This window comes from Heloderma suspectum, chromosome 3, assembly GCF_057233095.1.
Source record: "Heloderma suspectum isolate Gila_16-S chromosome 3, 16-S_ref, whole genome shotgun sequence".
Lineage (NCBI taxonomy): Eukaryota > Metazoa > Chordata > Lepidosauria > Squamata > Helodermatidae > Heloderma > Heloderma suspectum.
The window spans coordinates 21,807,386-21,826,061 of NC_139460.1; the positions used below are offsets into that span (position 1 = coordinate 21,807,386).

Genomic DNA, 18,676 nt, shown 5'->3' on the forward strand with positions numbered 1-18,676 from the left:
ATCCCCTTTGTGACCCGCCGGCCTGGCCAGGGAAGGGCCTTGCGAGGCGGAAGCTGCCGCAGCGGGGCTCGGCCAGACATTTGCTGCAGCGTCGTCTTCCCTCGCGGCCGGTGGGTTACTGCCAGGCTCTCCGCGGAGGAGACCTCTTGCCCACCCCACCCGCGAAGGCTGGTGGCTCCGATGTCCGCGATGCTGTGCATCCGCTCTGGGTTTCAGGCAGAACTCCAAAGCAGCTCTCCAAGGCGCTGGACTCAATGCTCCAAAATGGGCCTTGGAGAGCTCCCTTAGAGTTCTAGCTGGAACCCAGGGCGGATTCCCCGCCCCACGGACATCGGAGCCACCAGCCAGCACTGCCTGGCGGGGATCCCGACTGCAATGCGGTTCCCTCTTCCCGCCCTTCCCTTCTGACACCGGCTCTGGCCAGGGGCCAGAGAAGGAAAGAAAGAACAGGCAGCCTGGGCTGGCAGCGGCGATCCAATGACGCAGGGCAAAAAAAAAAAAAACAAGGGAAAGCAAGCAACCGGGAAAGCAAAAGAAGAAACTCCCCCCGCGGTCTCTCTCTCTCTCTCTCTCTCTCTCTCCCCTCCCCTTCCCCGCTTCCTCTTCCCGCCCGCGGGCCCTCGTGACTCTGAGCGCGTGCAGAGCGCCGCGCGCCCTTCACGTGCCGGCGCGCTCACACGGCGCTGCTGCGTGCGGGGAAAGGCTGGGCGAGCGCCGGCTGGCGGCGGTGTCGTATTTCAGTCCCCGGCGAAGGGCTGCGCCGCTCACACGCGCCTTCGCCCCCGCCCGGCCCGCAGCCTCTCTCGGGGGACCGTCTCCTCGGCGCGGCGCGGCGCTTTTCCGCGGAGCGCATCGTCGCCTGGCCCCGGAGAGCGCGAAGGCATCGCCCGCCGCCGAGCATGGCGCCCTCGCTCTTGCGCCTGTGCCTGGTGGCCGCGCTGGCCTGGCCCGGCCCGGCGCGCGGCGAGGTGGTGGCCTCGGCAGACGCGGCGAGCTTCGCGGACTGCGACGCCTTCTTCTACGAGCGGGCGCCCCCCGAGGGGCTGCCGCCGGCCGCCGCCCCGCCCGCGCCGCTGAAGATCTGCCAGAAGTTCAAGCAGGAGCCGCGCTTCGCCACCCTGTACAGCACGCAGCACCGGGCCCCGCTGTACGCGGCGTTTCGCTACGCGGAGGACGGAGCTGCGGCGGCGGCGGCGGCGGCTCCAAGCGGGGAGGAGAGGTGGCTGGTGGAGCCGCAGGTGAGCCTTGTTGCTGGGGAGAGGGGTCCCGAGGAAGGAGGGAGGGGCGCTTCTGCGAAACGGATGGGGAGGGCAGGAACGCCCGTCTCAAGCCGGTTATGAAGCGGGTTGCCTGGCGCTCCATTAAACCCAGAGCTGCGTGGAGCTCGCCGCCCCTGAGGTGCGCCGGGCACTGGCTTTAAAAGGGGGGTTCGTTCATTAGCACGTGCCCTTTGTTACCCGCTTTCCATTGTAAAAATAACCCCGGAGCATGGGTACGAAACCGATCCAGTACAACAGGGCCGGCCCGATACATTTCGCTGCCTGATGCAGAGCAGCAAGTGGTGCAACAACCACCACCACCACCCCCGCTGTCAAGGTGTACGATATCCAAAGCCAGCCAAATTGGCAGAGCATCCCATAAAGCACCTCTCCCATCAGTAGAAATATAGTAACAAAGCCAATAACTAACTGCCCTTGTAGGACACCCCATATTTGCTGCCTGAGGTCACTGCCTTGCTCTGCCTCATGGTAGGGCCGGCCCTGAGACACAGTACGATCGTACAGCATCAACTGATAAAACAGTAGAATGGGGGAGAACAGAAACACAGGTATGTTAAAAGAGCCGAGATTGTTGCGACGCCTGAAAGACTAATTTCTCCTGCCATAAGCTTCTGTGGCTGCATCTGATGAAGTGAGCTGTAGTCCACGAAAGCTTATGCCAGAATAAATTTGTTCGTCTTTAAGGTGCCGCAGGACTTGTGGTTGTTTTTGCTGCGATAGACTAAGCTACCCTCTGGAAATGGTTACAGATAAGTACATTTACAGGATGCCATCAAGAATCAAGATGCCATCAAGAATCTGTGACCAAATTGGTCTTTAGTTGGTGCTGAAAGCTTGTAAGACTCAGCAGCGGACTGTATGTGAGGAGGGAGGGAGTTCCACCATTGCGGTGCCGGTCTGGAGGATGCCCTCTCTCGGGGTGGTGCGTATCGCCGCGCTCCAGGCAAATGTGGCACAACAAGCAGTCATCCCCACGTGATCTTAATATCCAGGCAGGTACATGAAAGGCGGAAGGTGGCTCCATCAAGTATCCAGGCATCTGGCTGCTGCTGTGGGAAACAGGAATGCTGGATTGGATAGGCTGTTGGTCTGACCCAGCAGTGCTCTTCTTATGTTCTCGTAGGTCAACAGGATGTGGAGAACGAGAACACTGGGTGGGTTTGGAAGATGCGGTGTTGGTGCTGCTTTCCAAATCCTTTCATGCATCCTACAGCAGCAAACCCTGGTTTGCGACTGAGCAGAGCCCTGACAGGGGGCTGCAGCCAATCCGGGCTTTTTGACAAGGGTAGCTGTGTGCTTCGTTGCATCTGGAATGACATGTTACAACCCAAAACAAGGCTGCCGAGCCAACCTGCCGCTCTCTGTCACATTCTCCCTCTCCCCTTTCCCATCTGTAGTGTATAATGCAGTCTTCCCATACCTGGGGGATGTTTTGGGACTCCAGACATTTTGAGCTCCACCTCCCACCACCCTGACCATTGAACGTGTTTGCTGGGGCTGATGGAAGCTGTATCCAAAACATCCAGAGGGCCTCACGTTGGGGGAGGCTGGTGTAATATAATATACCTTCTGGTGGGGAGCACAATGACATCAGGATGCATGTAGTAGAACTATGGTTTACGGAGTGGGGTGGGGGAGCTGTGCACACAGGGATGACATGCTTGGGAACAGCTCCATGCTTCTTATATCATGTGATGGCTCCATGTTTGCCACATGAGTATCCCACCAAGGAGCTCAAGATGACATCTCATTTTATACTTGCAACAATCCTGTGAGGTAGGCCGAGTTGAAAGGTAGTGACACCCCAAGCCACCTTGGAAAGCTTTGTGAGCAGGGATTTGAACCCAGGGCTCCCTGTTCCTAAACTGGCCCTCTGTCCAAGCTGGATACCATGGGTCTTCCATCTTAAAGTGGCTGCCACGTGTTCTGCAGCAATCGTGTGGTTTGCCCATGGGTGCACCTGCATTACACCCAACCAGGGTCTGCATGGACGTTGGAGGACGTGCGCCTGTCATTTACACATTCTGAATTTGCTGGGGGAAATTTCAGTGTCAAAATGATGCACCTGTGACATTTTCCCAGTGTGGTGATACAGCTGTGGCTAGACCATGGGGCCAAAGTCCACAGCCCTGCAGCTCACGGGGCCTTCCGGTAGTGGCAAGTGAAGAAACAAACTTCATTTTATTCCTCTGGTCATGATGGTGCTATGATTTAAGTGAGTTTAAAACGCAAAAGTGCACATGCTCAAAGAGGGTTTCTTGTTTTTTTGTTTTTTTTAATCAGGGTTGGCAAACAGTTTTGTTACCGCTGTACTTCTAACATCTCAGGAATGTTGAAGCAGTTTTAAAGCATAGAATATCGACTGGAGGGCAGGAAGGTCAAATATTAGTTGTGTGCTTCACAACTGAAACAATGTGCACGGCCTTCTAAAGGTTGGGTGTACAAGGATGCAATGCTGTGCATGTTTAGACATGCTGGCTGGGGAATGCCGGGAGTTGTAGGACTTTTTCCTGTCTAAACATGCACAGGATTGCACCCGAAGGCAATTAAGTCCAGGGTCTAAAATTACCTATCTGCACCGCTATACAAGGGCCAAAATGTTTTATTGCTGCGTAAGCTCTGGTGCCACTTTTTAGTGTCCATTTTTTTTAGTTTGCACTTCAAAAACATTTTAGCAAGTCACTTTTCCCCCCAGCCTGACTTACTGCATGGAGTTATTGCTTGGCAGGATAAATTAAGTAAAGTCCTTTAGCACATGCTGAAGGATGCTGTAAGAATAATGATAAGGGAAGAGAATGAAGCAGGAACCCACAACCCTAGAAATGACCAGGGATGGCTGGAGGTTATAATTAACTTTGCCCATTTGTTGTTGTCCTTGTTGCATTGTGTGGGAGGGAGCCCAACTGCTACTCCAGACTTCCTAAATCTACTTAGGTATCAGGAAAACAAGTACAGTTTGGGTGGGAAATTATGGTAGCATCTCTTGTGCCTTGATTTAAAAAGCACTCACACATGCTCACAGTCCCATAAACATCTATTAGATTGTACATTCAGAGTGCGATCCTCTACATGTCTACTTAGAAGTAAGTGCCATTAAGTTCAATGGGACTTACTCCCAGGAAAATGGGTATAGGATTGTGCTGGTAATTGGTCAGACAGTTCTAAATCATTCTGGGGTAGGACTTCAGCTTTAGCTCAAGGGGGCGCGATCCAGCGTTTCAGGGTTTTTTCCCCCCTGTGGGCCAAGATGAAGGAACAATGTTTTCCCTACCCCAACAGGTAGTCCAAAGCTGCACCACTGGCAGTTATACATACATGCACTTTTTTTTTTTTACAAGGGTTCATAAAGCTTTTCATAGACAAACCTCCTTGGAACAAGGAGCCAGTGGTCTGAGCCTGTTCTGTACTGCAAGGCATGACAAAGCAAAGATGAGTTTTGGGACTTGTTCTCAATGAGGCGATAAACCTGTAGTCTCAGAAAGATATGGAAAAAAGGCACTGAACCTGGGCAAAAGTAAAACAGAAGCATTTGAAACTGTTTTCCACTCAAATGACAGCTTATTAGCATATCCAGAATCAGACGGAAGCATGGGAAAACTCTCAAATTTACATTTTAAAAAGGCAGTTGTGTGCTAATTTGCAGTGCAATTTCTTGTTAAACTCATTTTTCGATTTTGTGATGTCTTAGTGCTAGATCAAGCTGTAGAGGAGCTATTATACTCTTTCCTAGACTACTGGGTCTCGGCTGCAGCGCTTCAGCCTGCAAGTGGGTGCTGACATGATTGAAATCTCCAACCTACCCCACCCCCCAGTTCACTGCACTGAGGAAACTAGATCTCAGAGAAGGGTTCTTGCCAATCCTTCTCCCTCATACACTGGTTTTCCATGAGTGGTGATCCTTGCGTGCGTGAGCATTCTGCTGTGAAAGTCCTCACTAGAGCCTGAAGTGGTACAGTTCCGGACACAGGCATAGTACTTTGATGGCAGCTAGGCCTGAGTCGGGCATGATCACTCTTGGGCATTGGACCTCATAATATAAGTTCAGTTCCCCAAGGAAAGGAAATCGGAGGGAAATAGAAGAGCTGCTGTAAAAGCTTGGGACGAGCACTCCAAACACAAGTAGGAAGCAAACCTCAAGCCATGCTGTAGTGATGGAGTCAGTGTCAGGGGCAGAGGGAGTGGAGGAACAGTTTTAGCATTCTGGCCCAATCAAGATAGAGCTACATCTAGGTAAAGGTTGTCAAGAGTCACACACCTCCAGTAGAACTGCCAACATTTTTCTTTTTTAGTCCAGCAAGACTCCTGTATCTTTAACACTTGTAAGACAGGCAACAAAGAAATACCAAGAGGTGATGCTATTTTCTCATCACTGCACCCTCTGCTGCCAGGGGGAAATAATTCTTCAGCTAAGTTTCTTCCTCTTTGGTCATGTCTGTGGGCACAGGAGCCCCAGCAGATGAAACCTTGGCAGCCTGAGCCTCCATCAGAGGCCTCCTTTGTACTTTGCGATTCCAGGCCCTAAAGTAGCTGTCCCTACCCTGGTGCCTTCCAGATGTGTTGGACTGCAACTCCCAAGATGGCTGGGGAATGCTGGGAGTTGCAGCCTGACACATCTGGAGGGCACCAGGGTAGGGAAGGCTGCCCTATAGTAGGGACAGGTGTAGGAGGGCCCACGGCCTGGCTGAAGGGTAGAGCCCGGCCTCCATTCCTGCCTGGCTGTCCAAGCTACAGCTGCTCCCTGCTCCTTGGCTCAGGAGAGGAGAGGTAAAACACACACATACAAGAATACTGAGAGATGAGGGTACTGTAGAGCACGGAGGTGTTCGGAAGGTAGATCTCCAGATGTTTTGGACTTCAACTTGCAGCATTCCTGACCATTGGCCATGCTGGCAGGGGCTTCTGGGAGTTGAAATCCACTACATCTGGAGAGCTATTTTCTCTACAGTTGTGCCGTGCTCTGGACTTGCCTCATGTCCTGCTTTCCCCCAAAGGTTGGCCATCAAAATGGTCTGTGTTAGGGGAATCCTGTCCTTTTGGACATCAGAAGCTGCTTTATGTTGAGCCAGGCCATGGGTCTGTCTCGCTCAGAAACGTTTAGCTCTCCAAGGTTTCCAGCAGAGGCCTTATTCTGTCCGAACTCTCCTGCCACCTCAGGTTCTTCTTTAACCGGCATATAGTGACAGGTGTACAGGGGTTGGGGGGTGGTAGAGAGGCCACAGCATGTAGGGAGGGGAGGTTTAACTCTTCCCTCCCAGGCATGACCCTAATGACAATTGCCTTCCTGCATCGTATTTATTTCATCAATTTATAGACTGCTTGACTATATCTAAAAAGACATCTCAAAGTGGTTTCCAACATATGATTTTAAAACAAAACAAAACAACCACGGAAAATACAAAATGTTTCAGTCAAAAACATTTAAAATCAAAAGATAAAACATCCTCAAAACATTAAAATCTGAGTGCTAACAATCAGACCAAGCGTCACAGTCAGTGGGTGAAAGACAGGCCTTTAACTGGTACCTAAAACATCCCACAGTTGTCGCCTCCTTCCTACTAAGGGGGCAGTGCAGGCTGGTGGCTCTGATGTCAGTGGGGGCGGTGAATCTGCTCCGGGTTTCAGTCAGAACCACTCAGAATTCTGAAGGACCTAAAGGATAGCTCCTTTAGAATTCTGACTGGTTCTGAATGCAACCTGGAGCAGATTCACCACCTCGCTGACATCAGTGCTGCCAACCTCCACTATGGGGGGGGGGGCATGTCACCAAGTGGGTTCCACCATGGAGAAAGCCTTAGGAAATAAAGCTTCCATTGGGGCTAATTAGGGTGTGTGTGTGGGGGGGGGCAGGGGGTGATTTTTGTCAGGATTGCAGCCGAGGAGGGAAGGGTTAAGCTTCTCTTCAACATGCTATGGCTCCAATGAAAATTGTCCATTGTGGAATTAAATTTTTTTAAAAAGCCCAGACATGGCCATACAATTGAAGTAATGTCTGAGTCTCTGACCAATCCCTGCCACAGACCCCTGTGTGGTTGCAGAGCATTCTGGGGGAGCTTGTATACTCGGTTTGCCCAGGGGTGTCAAGCCAGGCCTGTTAGGCCTCACCGTTGTCCCGCGCTAACCCGCGAGTGTGCTCCCCATGTCCCCTCTGTGGCTGTGCATGATGGCAGGAAATAAATAGAGGTGCACAGTCTGTCCTTCCAGGAAGCTTGTCTACCGTTAACTGATTTCACTGGGGACCTCTGATTCTGCAGAATCTCAGGACGTTCTCTTGAATTTTGCCCACAGCTACGGTTCCCACCAGGAGAGAGGCTCGTTTCTCCTTCCCAAGGGAGGCAAGGATTGCACCAACCTCTGCTGTGCCCCCCGCAGCACACAAACCATCTTCTTCTGGAAACAGAAAGAGGCTTGACTCCAAAATGAATAGGGAAGGGACAGGCCGTGGTGGTGGTGGTGGTGGTGGTGGATGTCAGCTGTTCTTCACACACAAACATTGCCCGTTGTCGTTGCCTAGCTCATCTTCGGCAGAGAGCAGTTAAGAGAAGCATTGTCAGGGGAGGCGATCAGGCACAGCAGCTTGGTTAGCAGTGACGCTTTCAAGCATGTGCTGATCCCAGCTGATGCTCTGCAGCGATAACCCTCTTAGCTGCCCTGCCCTGCCCTGCCCTGCACTAGGAGGGAATGCACACTGCACTTCCTGCTGGCGCTGATGTGGGGAGGGTTTGTTGTTGCTCTAATCTTAGGAGCAGGAAAAGGCAGGAGACTGCAGCAGCAGCGTTCTGAGAGAAATGTTACTCGGTGCATCAACATTTCAGCCGGGTTCCCGCGGGACCTTGAAGAAACAAGCTCCAGACATACCAAACTGATATGTCAGCCAAAGCTTCTCCCTTACATCATCTCCGAGGGTGCCACTGATGGCTGCTGACTCACACAGAATGGGGCTGGTGCTCTTTGCTTTATCCATCTTTTGGGCTTGTGGTGCAGGGAACGTGCAGAGATATCCGACAGATCAGCCATCTAGGAGGGAAAGGAGAGTCCAGAATAGTTGCCAATAAATGTTTCACATTCAGGGTGTTTGAGGAGGAGAGATCCATTGCTATTTCTGTACACATTTTCAGTGTCCAAGCTGCTGTGCATCATTTATGTTGCACTTAAGCTGGGAGACAGTGAAGTGCTGCAGGCTGCCTGACAGATTCAGTGCCAGAGGCCTGGTTCACACAGACTCACCCGGCTGCTGAATGGGTGAACTGACTGCATTGAGAAGCATTGTAGATTTTCAGTGCTTCTCAGTGGAGTCCGTTCACCCGTTCAGCGACCCGTAATCAAGTGTACAGAAGCCAAACGATGCACTTGCATGTGCAAATCAGCCACAAATGTGCAGTAATCCAGTGTAAGACAACCACGGGATCCAGATGTGTGAACTAGGCCTGGATGAGGGTTTGCATTTGGGCCTCTGCATACTTCAAGTGTAGCATGTGTTCTATCGGTAGAGTTGCCACATCAAAAATGAGAGATACTTCACCTCCCACCCTCCCTCCTCACATATAGAGTACGGCACGACATTGGCTTCGATAAGAACATAAGAGCTGTGCTGAATCAGGCCTATCTAGTCCAGCATCCTGCTCACAGAGCAGCCAAGAAGCTGCCTGTGGGAAGCCCAGAAGTAGGACATGAGTGCATCAGCACCCTCCTGCCCATGTGCTCCAGCAACTGGTGTACAGAGAAAAGCTTCTCCCTACCCACTTTCTCCACACCGTGTATAATCTTGAACACCTCTGTCATAAAGAGGTAAGAGAAGGTGCCCTTGGCTATGTTCCTATTCAAGGACTCAGGATCACATTCATGCCCAGTTTGTGGGCAGTACTAGAAACAAAATGTGGAACCAGGTGCACCTTTCGAACTCCATGCTATGCATAATTTCACATGGATTCAACAGGGCTCCTCTTACAGTTTTAGCCTTTCTCCCTATCAAGGTCAGGTGCAAGTTTGAGGGGGCCCCAGGTAAAGGGTCCTCTGGTGGGCCCCCTCTTCTGTCAGTGGGTGTTGGCAGGTTTATCTGGTCTCAGTACAGTAGCAATGCTTCAAACAGAGCTGGGCAACTGTCTAGTTGTCCCTTAATTTCCCACAAAGCCCCAGAGTGATGCTAGGCCAGGCACATTGTGGGAAGTTAAAGTAGTGATGAAATCCAGCTGCTTAGAGGGCTGGGCCAGCGGAAACAAATTAAGGGGTGCCCTGCCCAGGCTCTGGGGCCCTAGCAGCTGCTCAAGAGTGCCAGATGCTGGCGCCAGCCCTATTCCCTATCACCATACTGCAGGGATAGGCGCCCTACAAATGTTGGACTACAACTCCCACAATCCCTGGCCATTGCCCATGCTGGCTGGGGCTGATGGGAATTACAGTCCAAAATGTTTAGAGGGCAACAGGTCACCTACCCTTGCCATCATCTGTGATTATGTATGAGAGGTACTGCTACCTTTTTCTGGCATGGCTCTTTTGCCTATAACAGCCGAGAATATTAACAGATAACGTTTCTCCTTGTGTGAACATGCAGTAAAAGGGAAAAGCTGAACCTGCTAAACTTCTATCAGGTATGCAGCTATTTCATTCACAGCCAGAAAAAGAGTCTCTTTGTCCCAGCCTTCTTAACTTCAAACCTTTGAGTGCATTGCCTCTCCAATTTGGAATCCCAAATATTCTTGCACAAGCTTTAATATGCACCTTTAATTTGCTCCTGCTCTTAACCACCAAACCTTCCTCCTTCTAACTCACCAGAAAATACTTTCTCCCAGCCATGAATTTTTCCCCTCCCCTTCAACCATCTTTTTTGATGCAGCGTTGTCTCCATAAAATACCATCCTTCCTCAACCTGGTACCTTCCAGGTGTGTTGGGTTACAGTTCTAGCTGGAAACATGTGGAGAGCATCAGGTTGGGACAGCTGATTTAGGTGCTATCCTTCCTAAGATGTCCCAGTGGGCGAAGCACTGGATTTGGAGACTGGGGCTCTCATTGCACCTCCAGCCTCAGTGTTGGCTCTTTGACAAGGCACCCTCTCTCTCGGCCTCAGTTCCACATCTTTAAATAATAATAATAATGGGAATAATAGCCACCTACCTTCCGCACATAGTTGTTTCTGAGGGCACATGCAATGAATGTTTGAAGTGCTTCACAGATGATGAGTGACAGTAAACAGCTTTTGCTGCCTCAACTTCCCTGTTCCAAATATTTGGTTATTCAAATAGGTTTCCCATGGGGCTATTTCTGTATAAGATTCCAGGCTGGAGTTTGGCTCATAGAAGAGAATGAATATAAATCTAGCAAAACAGTGGACACAGCTACCTGGCCCCTTACAATTGGAGAAAACAGTGAACGCTGAGAGTTTGATTCACTTTTTTTCAGCAAAGTGTTCGCTTATTTATTAAGATAAGTTATAACCTACCCTTCTAGTGCAATAGCAGTACTTAGAGTAGCTCACAAGAAATTAAAAATTACTCATCATCATAATCATCATCATCAAACACTAAAATGTTTATCAGAGACACATGCTGGGGCTAAAAACATCGCATACTGGAGAGTAATCCACTACATGGGGTTCCTTCTAGTAATGTACTGACTGGATCCAGACCTGCATTGCTTCAGCACAGTGGATGCATCATGAATGCTCAAACCATGCCCTGGGATTCATATCTTCCATAAATTTGTGCAGCCCCCTTTTAAAATATTTATTTATTTATTTATTATTATTTAATTTATTAATCGCCCATCTGGCTGGTCACCCAGCCACTCTGGGCGATGTACAACATACAATAAAACAGTAAAATTCTACAATAAAAACATTTTCTAAAATACCCTAACCCACCCCAAATGCCTGCCTGAACAGCCACGTTTTTAATGCACAACGGAAGCTCATTAAAGAGGGGGCATGACGGAGTTCCCTAGGGAGGGAGTTCCACAGAGTGGGGGCCACTACAGAAAAGGCCTTCTCCCTCTTCCCCACCAGTCTAGCTGTCCTGGCTGATGGGACAGAGAGAAGGCCATCCGAGGCTGATCTTGTTAAGCGGCCTGTCTGGTGCTGCTGGAGACGCTCCTTAAGATAGGCTGGGCCGGAACCATATAGGGCTTTAAAGGTCAAAACCAACACCTTGAATTTGGCCCGGAAAACAACTGGTAACCAGTGCAACTCCTTCAGCACTGGAGTGATGTGATCTCGCCGGCGGCTGCCTTTAATCAGGCGAGCCGCCGCATTCTGTACCAGCTGCAGCTTCCGAACCGTCTTCAAGGGTAACCCCACGTAGAGCGCATTACAGTAGTCTAAACGAGAGGAGACCAGGGCATGTACTACTGATGGGAGCAGATGGTCGGGAAGGAAGGGGCGCAGCCGCCGTATCCGATGGAGTTGATACAGCGCTGTCTGGCTCACAGCTGACACCTGAGCCTCCATGGACAGCTGGAGTCCAAAATGACCCCCAGGCTGCGGACCTGGTCTTTCAAGGGTAGCCGTACCCCATCTAACTGCACAATCCTATGCATATTTAGACAGAAAAGAAGTCCTACCACTCCCAGCATTCCCCAGCCAGCCATGCTGGCTGGGGAATGCTGAGAGTTGTAGGATTTCTTTTCTGTCCAAACATGTGTAGGTTGCACCCTAAGCTAGTGGTCTAAGTTAACAATGTATTGTGTGAAAAGTCTTTTTATTTTTTTGTCTTGGATTTACTGTCCCTTTCATTGGACGACCCCAAGTTCTAGTATTATAGGAGAGGGAGAAAAATAATTAAGAACATAAGAGCCATGCTGCATCAGACCCAGGGTCCATCTAGTCCAGCTTTCTGTTCACACAGTGGCCAACAGCTGCCCACGGGAAACCCACAAGAAGGGCACGAGTTGTTCTATCCCCCTTCTTCACACCCTGAATAATTTAATAAAATGCTATTGTGACCGCTCCTAGTCTTCCCCCCCACTAAACTAAAAATTCTCAGTGCTTTAAATCTTTCCCCATAGGGAAAACCTTTTGACTTCCTGATCATTTTGGTTGTCCTTTTCTGCACCTTCTCCAGCTGTGTGCTTTCTGATAATGCAGGGTAGCCCCCCGAGTTCTTTCGCAAGCAGCAAAAAGAGGTTCACCTGTGTTTTTGGCCTGGGAGGGGGGTGTCGCCTGTTGTGCAGGCCTGGCACAGGCTCATAGTCTAAACATTCCATAGGGCAATTTCCCGATGCAAGATCTGTTACCTTCAAAAGTAGGTCTGGCCAGGCACCTGCCGAGGGCCCAAATGCAGCAGGGGACCACCGGCAAGAGCCCCCTGGAGTTTCTCCTCCTCTTTACCATCGCAAACTGTTTATTCACCTGCCTCTTGCTCTGGTGGTGGTGAGAAGGGGGAGCAGTAGATGCCACTGCCTGCTTGCTCACTGGCTCGCTGAGTGGTGGCAGTGATGAGAAAAAGGACGAGGAACAGTAGCAGTTGGTGACAATGGCCACGAGAAGGTAGACGCACCGTGGGAGGGCGCCCATTGAGGCTGCTCTGCCCAAGGGTCCTCCAAAGCCTGGGGCCAGCATTGCGTTTGTCCTGAACCCGAGGCCCTGAGGAGGGACACGCTATTCTCTTTTTGCAGTCCATCCTGTTCAGGTGTAATTCAGCCCTTTTTGCAGGCACCGGCAAAGGAGCTGGGATGTGCGCGAAGACAGTGCAGTTGCTAAGCAACTGCAGCACAGCCAACAAGTTGTTAAGCAACTGCAGCAATCCAGACACCTTTGCGGTGGCGTGAGCATCCCTCACTCCCTCATTAGCAAGGATGGGATAGAGAAGATTGTCAAGATGCTTCTGTAATTGCAGGCGCGCCGTCTACCCACGGCATCCTTCAGAAGCAGAAGTGGTGGGGGATGCTGAACCTGCCATTTAGTGGAAGGGTGTCTGATTATCAGCAGACGGGGCTCAATTTGAGCTTGGATTCACCACCATGGAATCACAGAATTTTAGAGATGGTGGGTCTTTAGAGGCCATCTAGTCCACCCCCACGCAGTGTAGGAATCTTGCTGCTCCAGTGTCACTGAGCAGCCTCTACTTGAAGTGAAGGAGAGCCCACCAGTTCCCACGGCAGCCTTTTCCACTGTCCAACAGCTCCTGCCATTAGGAACTTTCTCCTAATGTTCAGCCTTTATCTACTTCCCCGGATTGGTTCACCCTTTCGTTCTAGTGCTGCCCTTTGGAGCAACAGAGAACAAGGCTGCATAATCTCTGGGTGGCAGCCCTTCAGATAGCTGAAGAGGGCCATCGAGTCGTCCCTTAACCTTCTCTTCCCCCCACTAAATAGGCCCAGCTCTTTCAAGAGCTGAAGAAGAGTCAGGTTCTGTCCTAGAGTATGCAAAGTAATAACAGAGACAAGAGGGTCTTTAAGCATGTACAGAATGCTGCTGGCTAGAGACTGAGCAACCACAGGCAACCATCCTAGATTTGGGAGCAAGGACCCAGGTCAGAGATGATGTCTTCCAGGCTGGCAGGACCTCTGGCACTTGCTTGTGTAAAAGTTAAGCAGGGCATCGGAAGAGTTACACACAGTCCAGGCACGGCTTTGGGATTTCAGGCCATGAGTCATGCCCGATAATGAAACCTCCCGGGGATGTGCTGTTGCCTTCCTGACACTCTGTTGACATGCACAATTGTGCTGTTCCATAAGCAGAGCCTGCCTGACGCATTCCTGGATGAAACACACAATTAGGGCGCAATGCTATGCATGTTTAGACAGAGGAAAGGCCTATAACGTCCAGCATGCCCCAGCCAGCAATGCTGGCTGGGGCATGCTGGGAATTGTAGGCCTTTTCTCTGTCTAAATATGCATAGGATTGTGCCCTTAAGCTCCTAAGAATGTCATTTAGAAGAGACAGCCCTCTCCTGGAGGTGTAGGTCCTTTGGGTGACTCAGGACAAAAGATTCCCATGGAACCTCTGACTCTGGCAAAATGGCATGTGCTGATCATGTCTCAATATAAAGAGTCAGCGGTTGTCACCTGTTAATTCTGCATTGCTTCTGGCAACGAAGCCCCTGATGCCGATTGGTCGATATGGCGTGGAATACTGCTTATGGACATCCCAACCACTCAGCCAACAAATCCCCAAATCTTTGGCTAGCACTTTTATTAAGCCAAGTAAAGGTCACAAAATAGGATGTAAGCTTTCAGGTTCCCCAGAACTCTTCATCAGTCAAGATGGTAAACTGAGGGAGAAAAAGATGGATGGAGGGGAGGAAAAAAGTGGCTGATGTTCATGCTATGGAGTTTGCATCTAGTTACAGCAGTGGTGGACAACTTGTCTCCCCCGCCCATGTTTTGGCCTACAACTCCCATCATCCCTCACCATTGGCTATGCTGGCTAGGGCTGATGGGAGTTGTAGGCCAGAACATCTGGAGGGCCACATGTTGCCCACTCCCAAGTTAAAGTCTTATGATGGTAAATGGGAGGGGGAGCTGCAGACATTCAAAATATCGGAGGCTGAGATGGTTTCAGATTGCATCTAGGACTCTCCCAGATTACAAATACGAGTCCAGAATTTTGTTTTGGATCCAGATTCGATGGTTGTTTGTGTTCCTATCTCAGATAGATGATCCTGAAAACGGCTTGGAAGGAATGATGCCTGAATCTGAGGTCACAGGTTCAGTGGATAACTTGGGAGCAAACCAGGCCCTCACCGCAGACTACGTGGACTCTGGCTACGAGAGGGGGCAGCTCAACCCCAGCTCCCTTCACAAAGATGACAACCAGATAGCCACCTACACGCTGACCAATGCTCTGCCGATGACCCCGCCTCTTCAGGAGATTTGGCACTGGGAGATCGAGAACCTGGTAGGCCGAGGGTTGGCTCCTCACTGTGAAAATGGGAAGGGCCTCTATCTCATCTCGGGAGCTGTTCCTTCCACCCTCCGAGTGAAAGACAAAGTCGCGGTCCCCGAGTTTCTCTGGCTGGCAGCCTGCTGCGACGACGGCTCTGAGGCCTGGTCTGTGGGATTTATTAAACAGGCATCCACCGGGAGCCGTCTGGAAGATGTAACTGTGGAAGCGCTTGAGAAGAAGCTTCCTGCAGGAGCCAAACTGTTTAAGAACAACTGCGGCCAAGACAGGCACGACCCCAAGAAACTGGAGGCAGTATTGCACTCCATAAAAGAGATCCAGGCTGAAGAACCGGTACTACGAGGGAAGACGGCCACTACAAGCCACCAGGAAAACACGGCAAAGGAGAGTGGCTTTCTGAAGAAACTGTTTTATTTCATTGTGACCCCGCTCTTCAAACTGCTGAAGTTTGTTTGCTACCTGGTTTGCCAAATAGTGAAACTTATCTTTTGTCTCCTGTGGCACTTTGTCCAGACTGTTATCAAGGGGGTGTCCACTTTCATCAAAGGAATTTCCACAGTGCTGCTGAATATCTTTATCGACCTGGCCCGGGTGGCTGTCAACATCCTGAACGGCATTGCGAAAAACATCTACAGTGTTTTAATGATTACGTACAGGATTCTTAGTGTCCCTGTTAATTTGATCCTGGATATTGTGTCCTTCCCATTTTACACCTTGGGTGCCATCCCAGGTGTCCTTCAAGATATTGCTTCAGGCATTGGTGGGGTGTTCCTATTGGTTATTGATGCCACAACTAGCATCGTGACAGGCCTAAATTATGTCCTTTCTCACCTAGCCAAAAGATTTCTTCCTGAGATTTCATCTGACACCTAAAAAGCAGTGTGAAACACAACGGCAAAGAAATCTCCCCCCACCCCAACGAAGCAATACTTTCCGATATGTTGCTAATCTCCAGCTGTTCCTATAAGTATTTATTGTGGTGACATTATCAGTGATGAACCAATGTTCTGGTAACATGGGTGAGCTACATGACCTCGAAGGGGAATTTTATGGCAAATTAAAAGTTCACTTATTGTAAAACCTGAAGCTTTGGTGGGCTGATTGACCTTCCGATATCATGTCAAGTCTTTTCAGAAGCATGAAACATTCTGAGTATGAGAGAAACATGCACCCCTTGATTGGAATGTGTGAAAATGTAGATATGGGCTTCTCAGCAGTGACTGAATTCCCCAAATTCCTTTGGTAATAGTTTATGGAATAAGGAAATAATCTGACTAGGGGGAAAAGGGCTTTTCAAAGATTTTGAACAAAATCCTTTTCTTAGTCAATAAATACTCACTGAGAGGAAAGCTGCTGTGCAAATTTGTTTCTTTAGGAGAGGGGCTGTAGCTCAGTGGTAGAGCACCTGCAGAAGGCCGAGGTTCAATTCCCAGCAGCTCTAGTTAAAAGGGTTTTAGGAAGCTGGGTTGGGAAAGTCCCCTAAGACCCCAATGAGCCACTTGAAGAGAGAGCACTAGTTTGACAAGTGGATTGACTCAGGATAAGGGGGTTGTTTTTTTTTCACTGTAGATTCCCTATCCCCCACCCCTCCTGACATATTGGAGATAGTAAATTCTGGCGGTATTTTGAGTAAATTGGCATTTGCCCCTTGAAACTAAAAGAAAGTTAACCTCCAGTGTGAAGAAATGCTGGTGTAGCGCAGTGACAAAGAGGCTTAGGTATGAATGAGGAAGTCCCTGGTTCAAATTTTGCCTCTACTCTGAACTCACTTAAGGCAGCTTTCACCAACCTGGTGCCCTCCAGGTGTGTTGGACCTCTACTCCCATTCTCAGCCATGCTGGCTGGGAGGTTATGGGAGTTGTAGTCCAAAACACCTGGATTGTGCCAGTTTGGGGAAGGCTGCCTTAAAAGGTGTGCTTCAGGACCAGACCCATCATCCCTTTCAGAGAGTTCGAGGTTTATTGACTTTTGCTTCTAAGGTCTTTATTGAAACCTCTGCTTGACATCCAAACTGGATTATTTGCAGCCTCTGCAAATTGAGGAAAGCTGGATTATTGTAATGTGTTCTACACGGGGCTGCCCTTGAAGATGATTCAGAAACTGCAGTTAGTACAAAATAGGGCAGCTAGAGTACTAATAGGATCAGGTGTATGTCTTACAACAACCACACAGGCTGTGTCTGTTTCCAGGCTCAGTTCAACATGCTGGTTTTGGCCTGTAAAGGCCTCTATGGCTTGAGACCAGGTTACCTGAAGCGTAGAGTGGCCGTGTGTCCTACTTTACAGAGGACAATCCTCTATTTGAAGGGCTATCCAGTTTAATGATAAAGAACTCTTAAGTCTGGGTTCACACAATAACACCACTCAGTGGTTGAGTGTGGGGTTGTTGTTGAACCATGGGTTATTGTGTTGTCTGAACGCAGTGCATTTTCTGCAAGGTAGCTTGTTAACCATGCAAAGTGGTTTATTTTTCTTGAACAAACCACCTTAAGAACCCCATGGTTTGTTGTTGGATTGTTTAGAATGGTTAACAAGCCGCATTGCATGGTTAACATGCTACCCTGCATAAAATGTGCTGCGTTCAGACAACACGATAACCCACAGTTCAACACCAACCCACACTCAACCAGTGGCCTCCAAGTTGCCCATCAAGGGTTAGCGCCTGGACAACAGAACCAGCAGGCATACAGGTCACCTCGTTGCACTCTTTCCCACTATGGAGAGCTGCATTGTGTCTATTTAAATTGTAGTAATTACTAAATTTTCATCTGCGCATATAAATTAGCACATGCAAATTCTGTGCAAATGGTGTTCTCTTTTGAGGCAATGTATAAATAGCCGTCTTACATAAGGACTGCCTTCTTCCATACACACCTGCTCAGTTACGGAGATCTTCCTCTGAAGCCCTTCTTCGGTTCCCTCTACCTACTGAGATGATGTGGGTGGCGTCCCATGATAGGGTTTTTTCCACTGTAGTTCCCTGGTTCCAGAATGCCCTCCCTATGGAGGCCCACTGGGCACCAGAGGAAGGCCTTTTTATTTACCTTTTTATTTGTAAATGTTTACGCTACAAAGTTTTATGATTCCCTCTATTTCTGAGGTTCAGAGGTGGAGCGTGGATCCTTTTTTAGCCAAAGAGGCACCAACCATGCACAAGAGGGAGGTATCGGCAGGCTTACGGGAACCCCAAGGTTTGCAGAAGGACAAAACCAGCTTTAGAAAAGCAATACTTCCCCCCTAGGTGGAGGGGAGGGACACACCCAAATGCCATTCAATGAAGACGAGGCATGCTCAGTAGCCATGGAATGCTTACCAAGTGTTGTTGCGGAGGAGGCGGAAACAGGAAATGATGGGTGATGAAATGGAGTATTCTGCAGGAAGGTATGGCTGTCTGACCAGAAAAGTGAACGGGAACACTTCACAGGGCAACAATTCGTTGCGGGTTGCAATGGTAGAGTTTCGATCTGGCTTGCTGCTTCTCCTGTGCTGCTGCTTTTTTTTATTTATTGCATTTATATACTTTTTATTTATTTTTAATTGTTAGCTGCTGTGAGATGTTTTACAT

General features: G+C 49.6%; 1 protein-coding gene across 1 annotated transcript; it reads left to right on the plus strand.

Moving 5' to 3' along the window:
• Nucleotides 1-677: 677 nt before the first annotated feature.
• Nucleotides 678-16,198, plus strand: ENDOD1 (endonuclease domain containing 1). Its single transcript, XM_084842636.1, has 2 exons — nt 678-1,238; nt 14,861-16,198. Exons 1-2 carry the CDS (start codon nt 900-902, stop codon nt 15,983-15,985), a joined length of 1,464 nt encoding a protein of 487 aa, XP_084698762.1. The 5' UTR covers nt 678-899; the 3' UTR covers nt 15,986-16,198.
• Nucleotides 16,199-18,676: the final 2,478 nt, after the last annotated feature.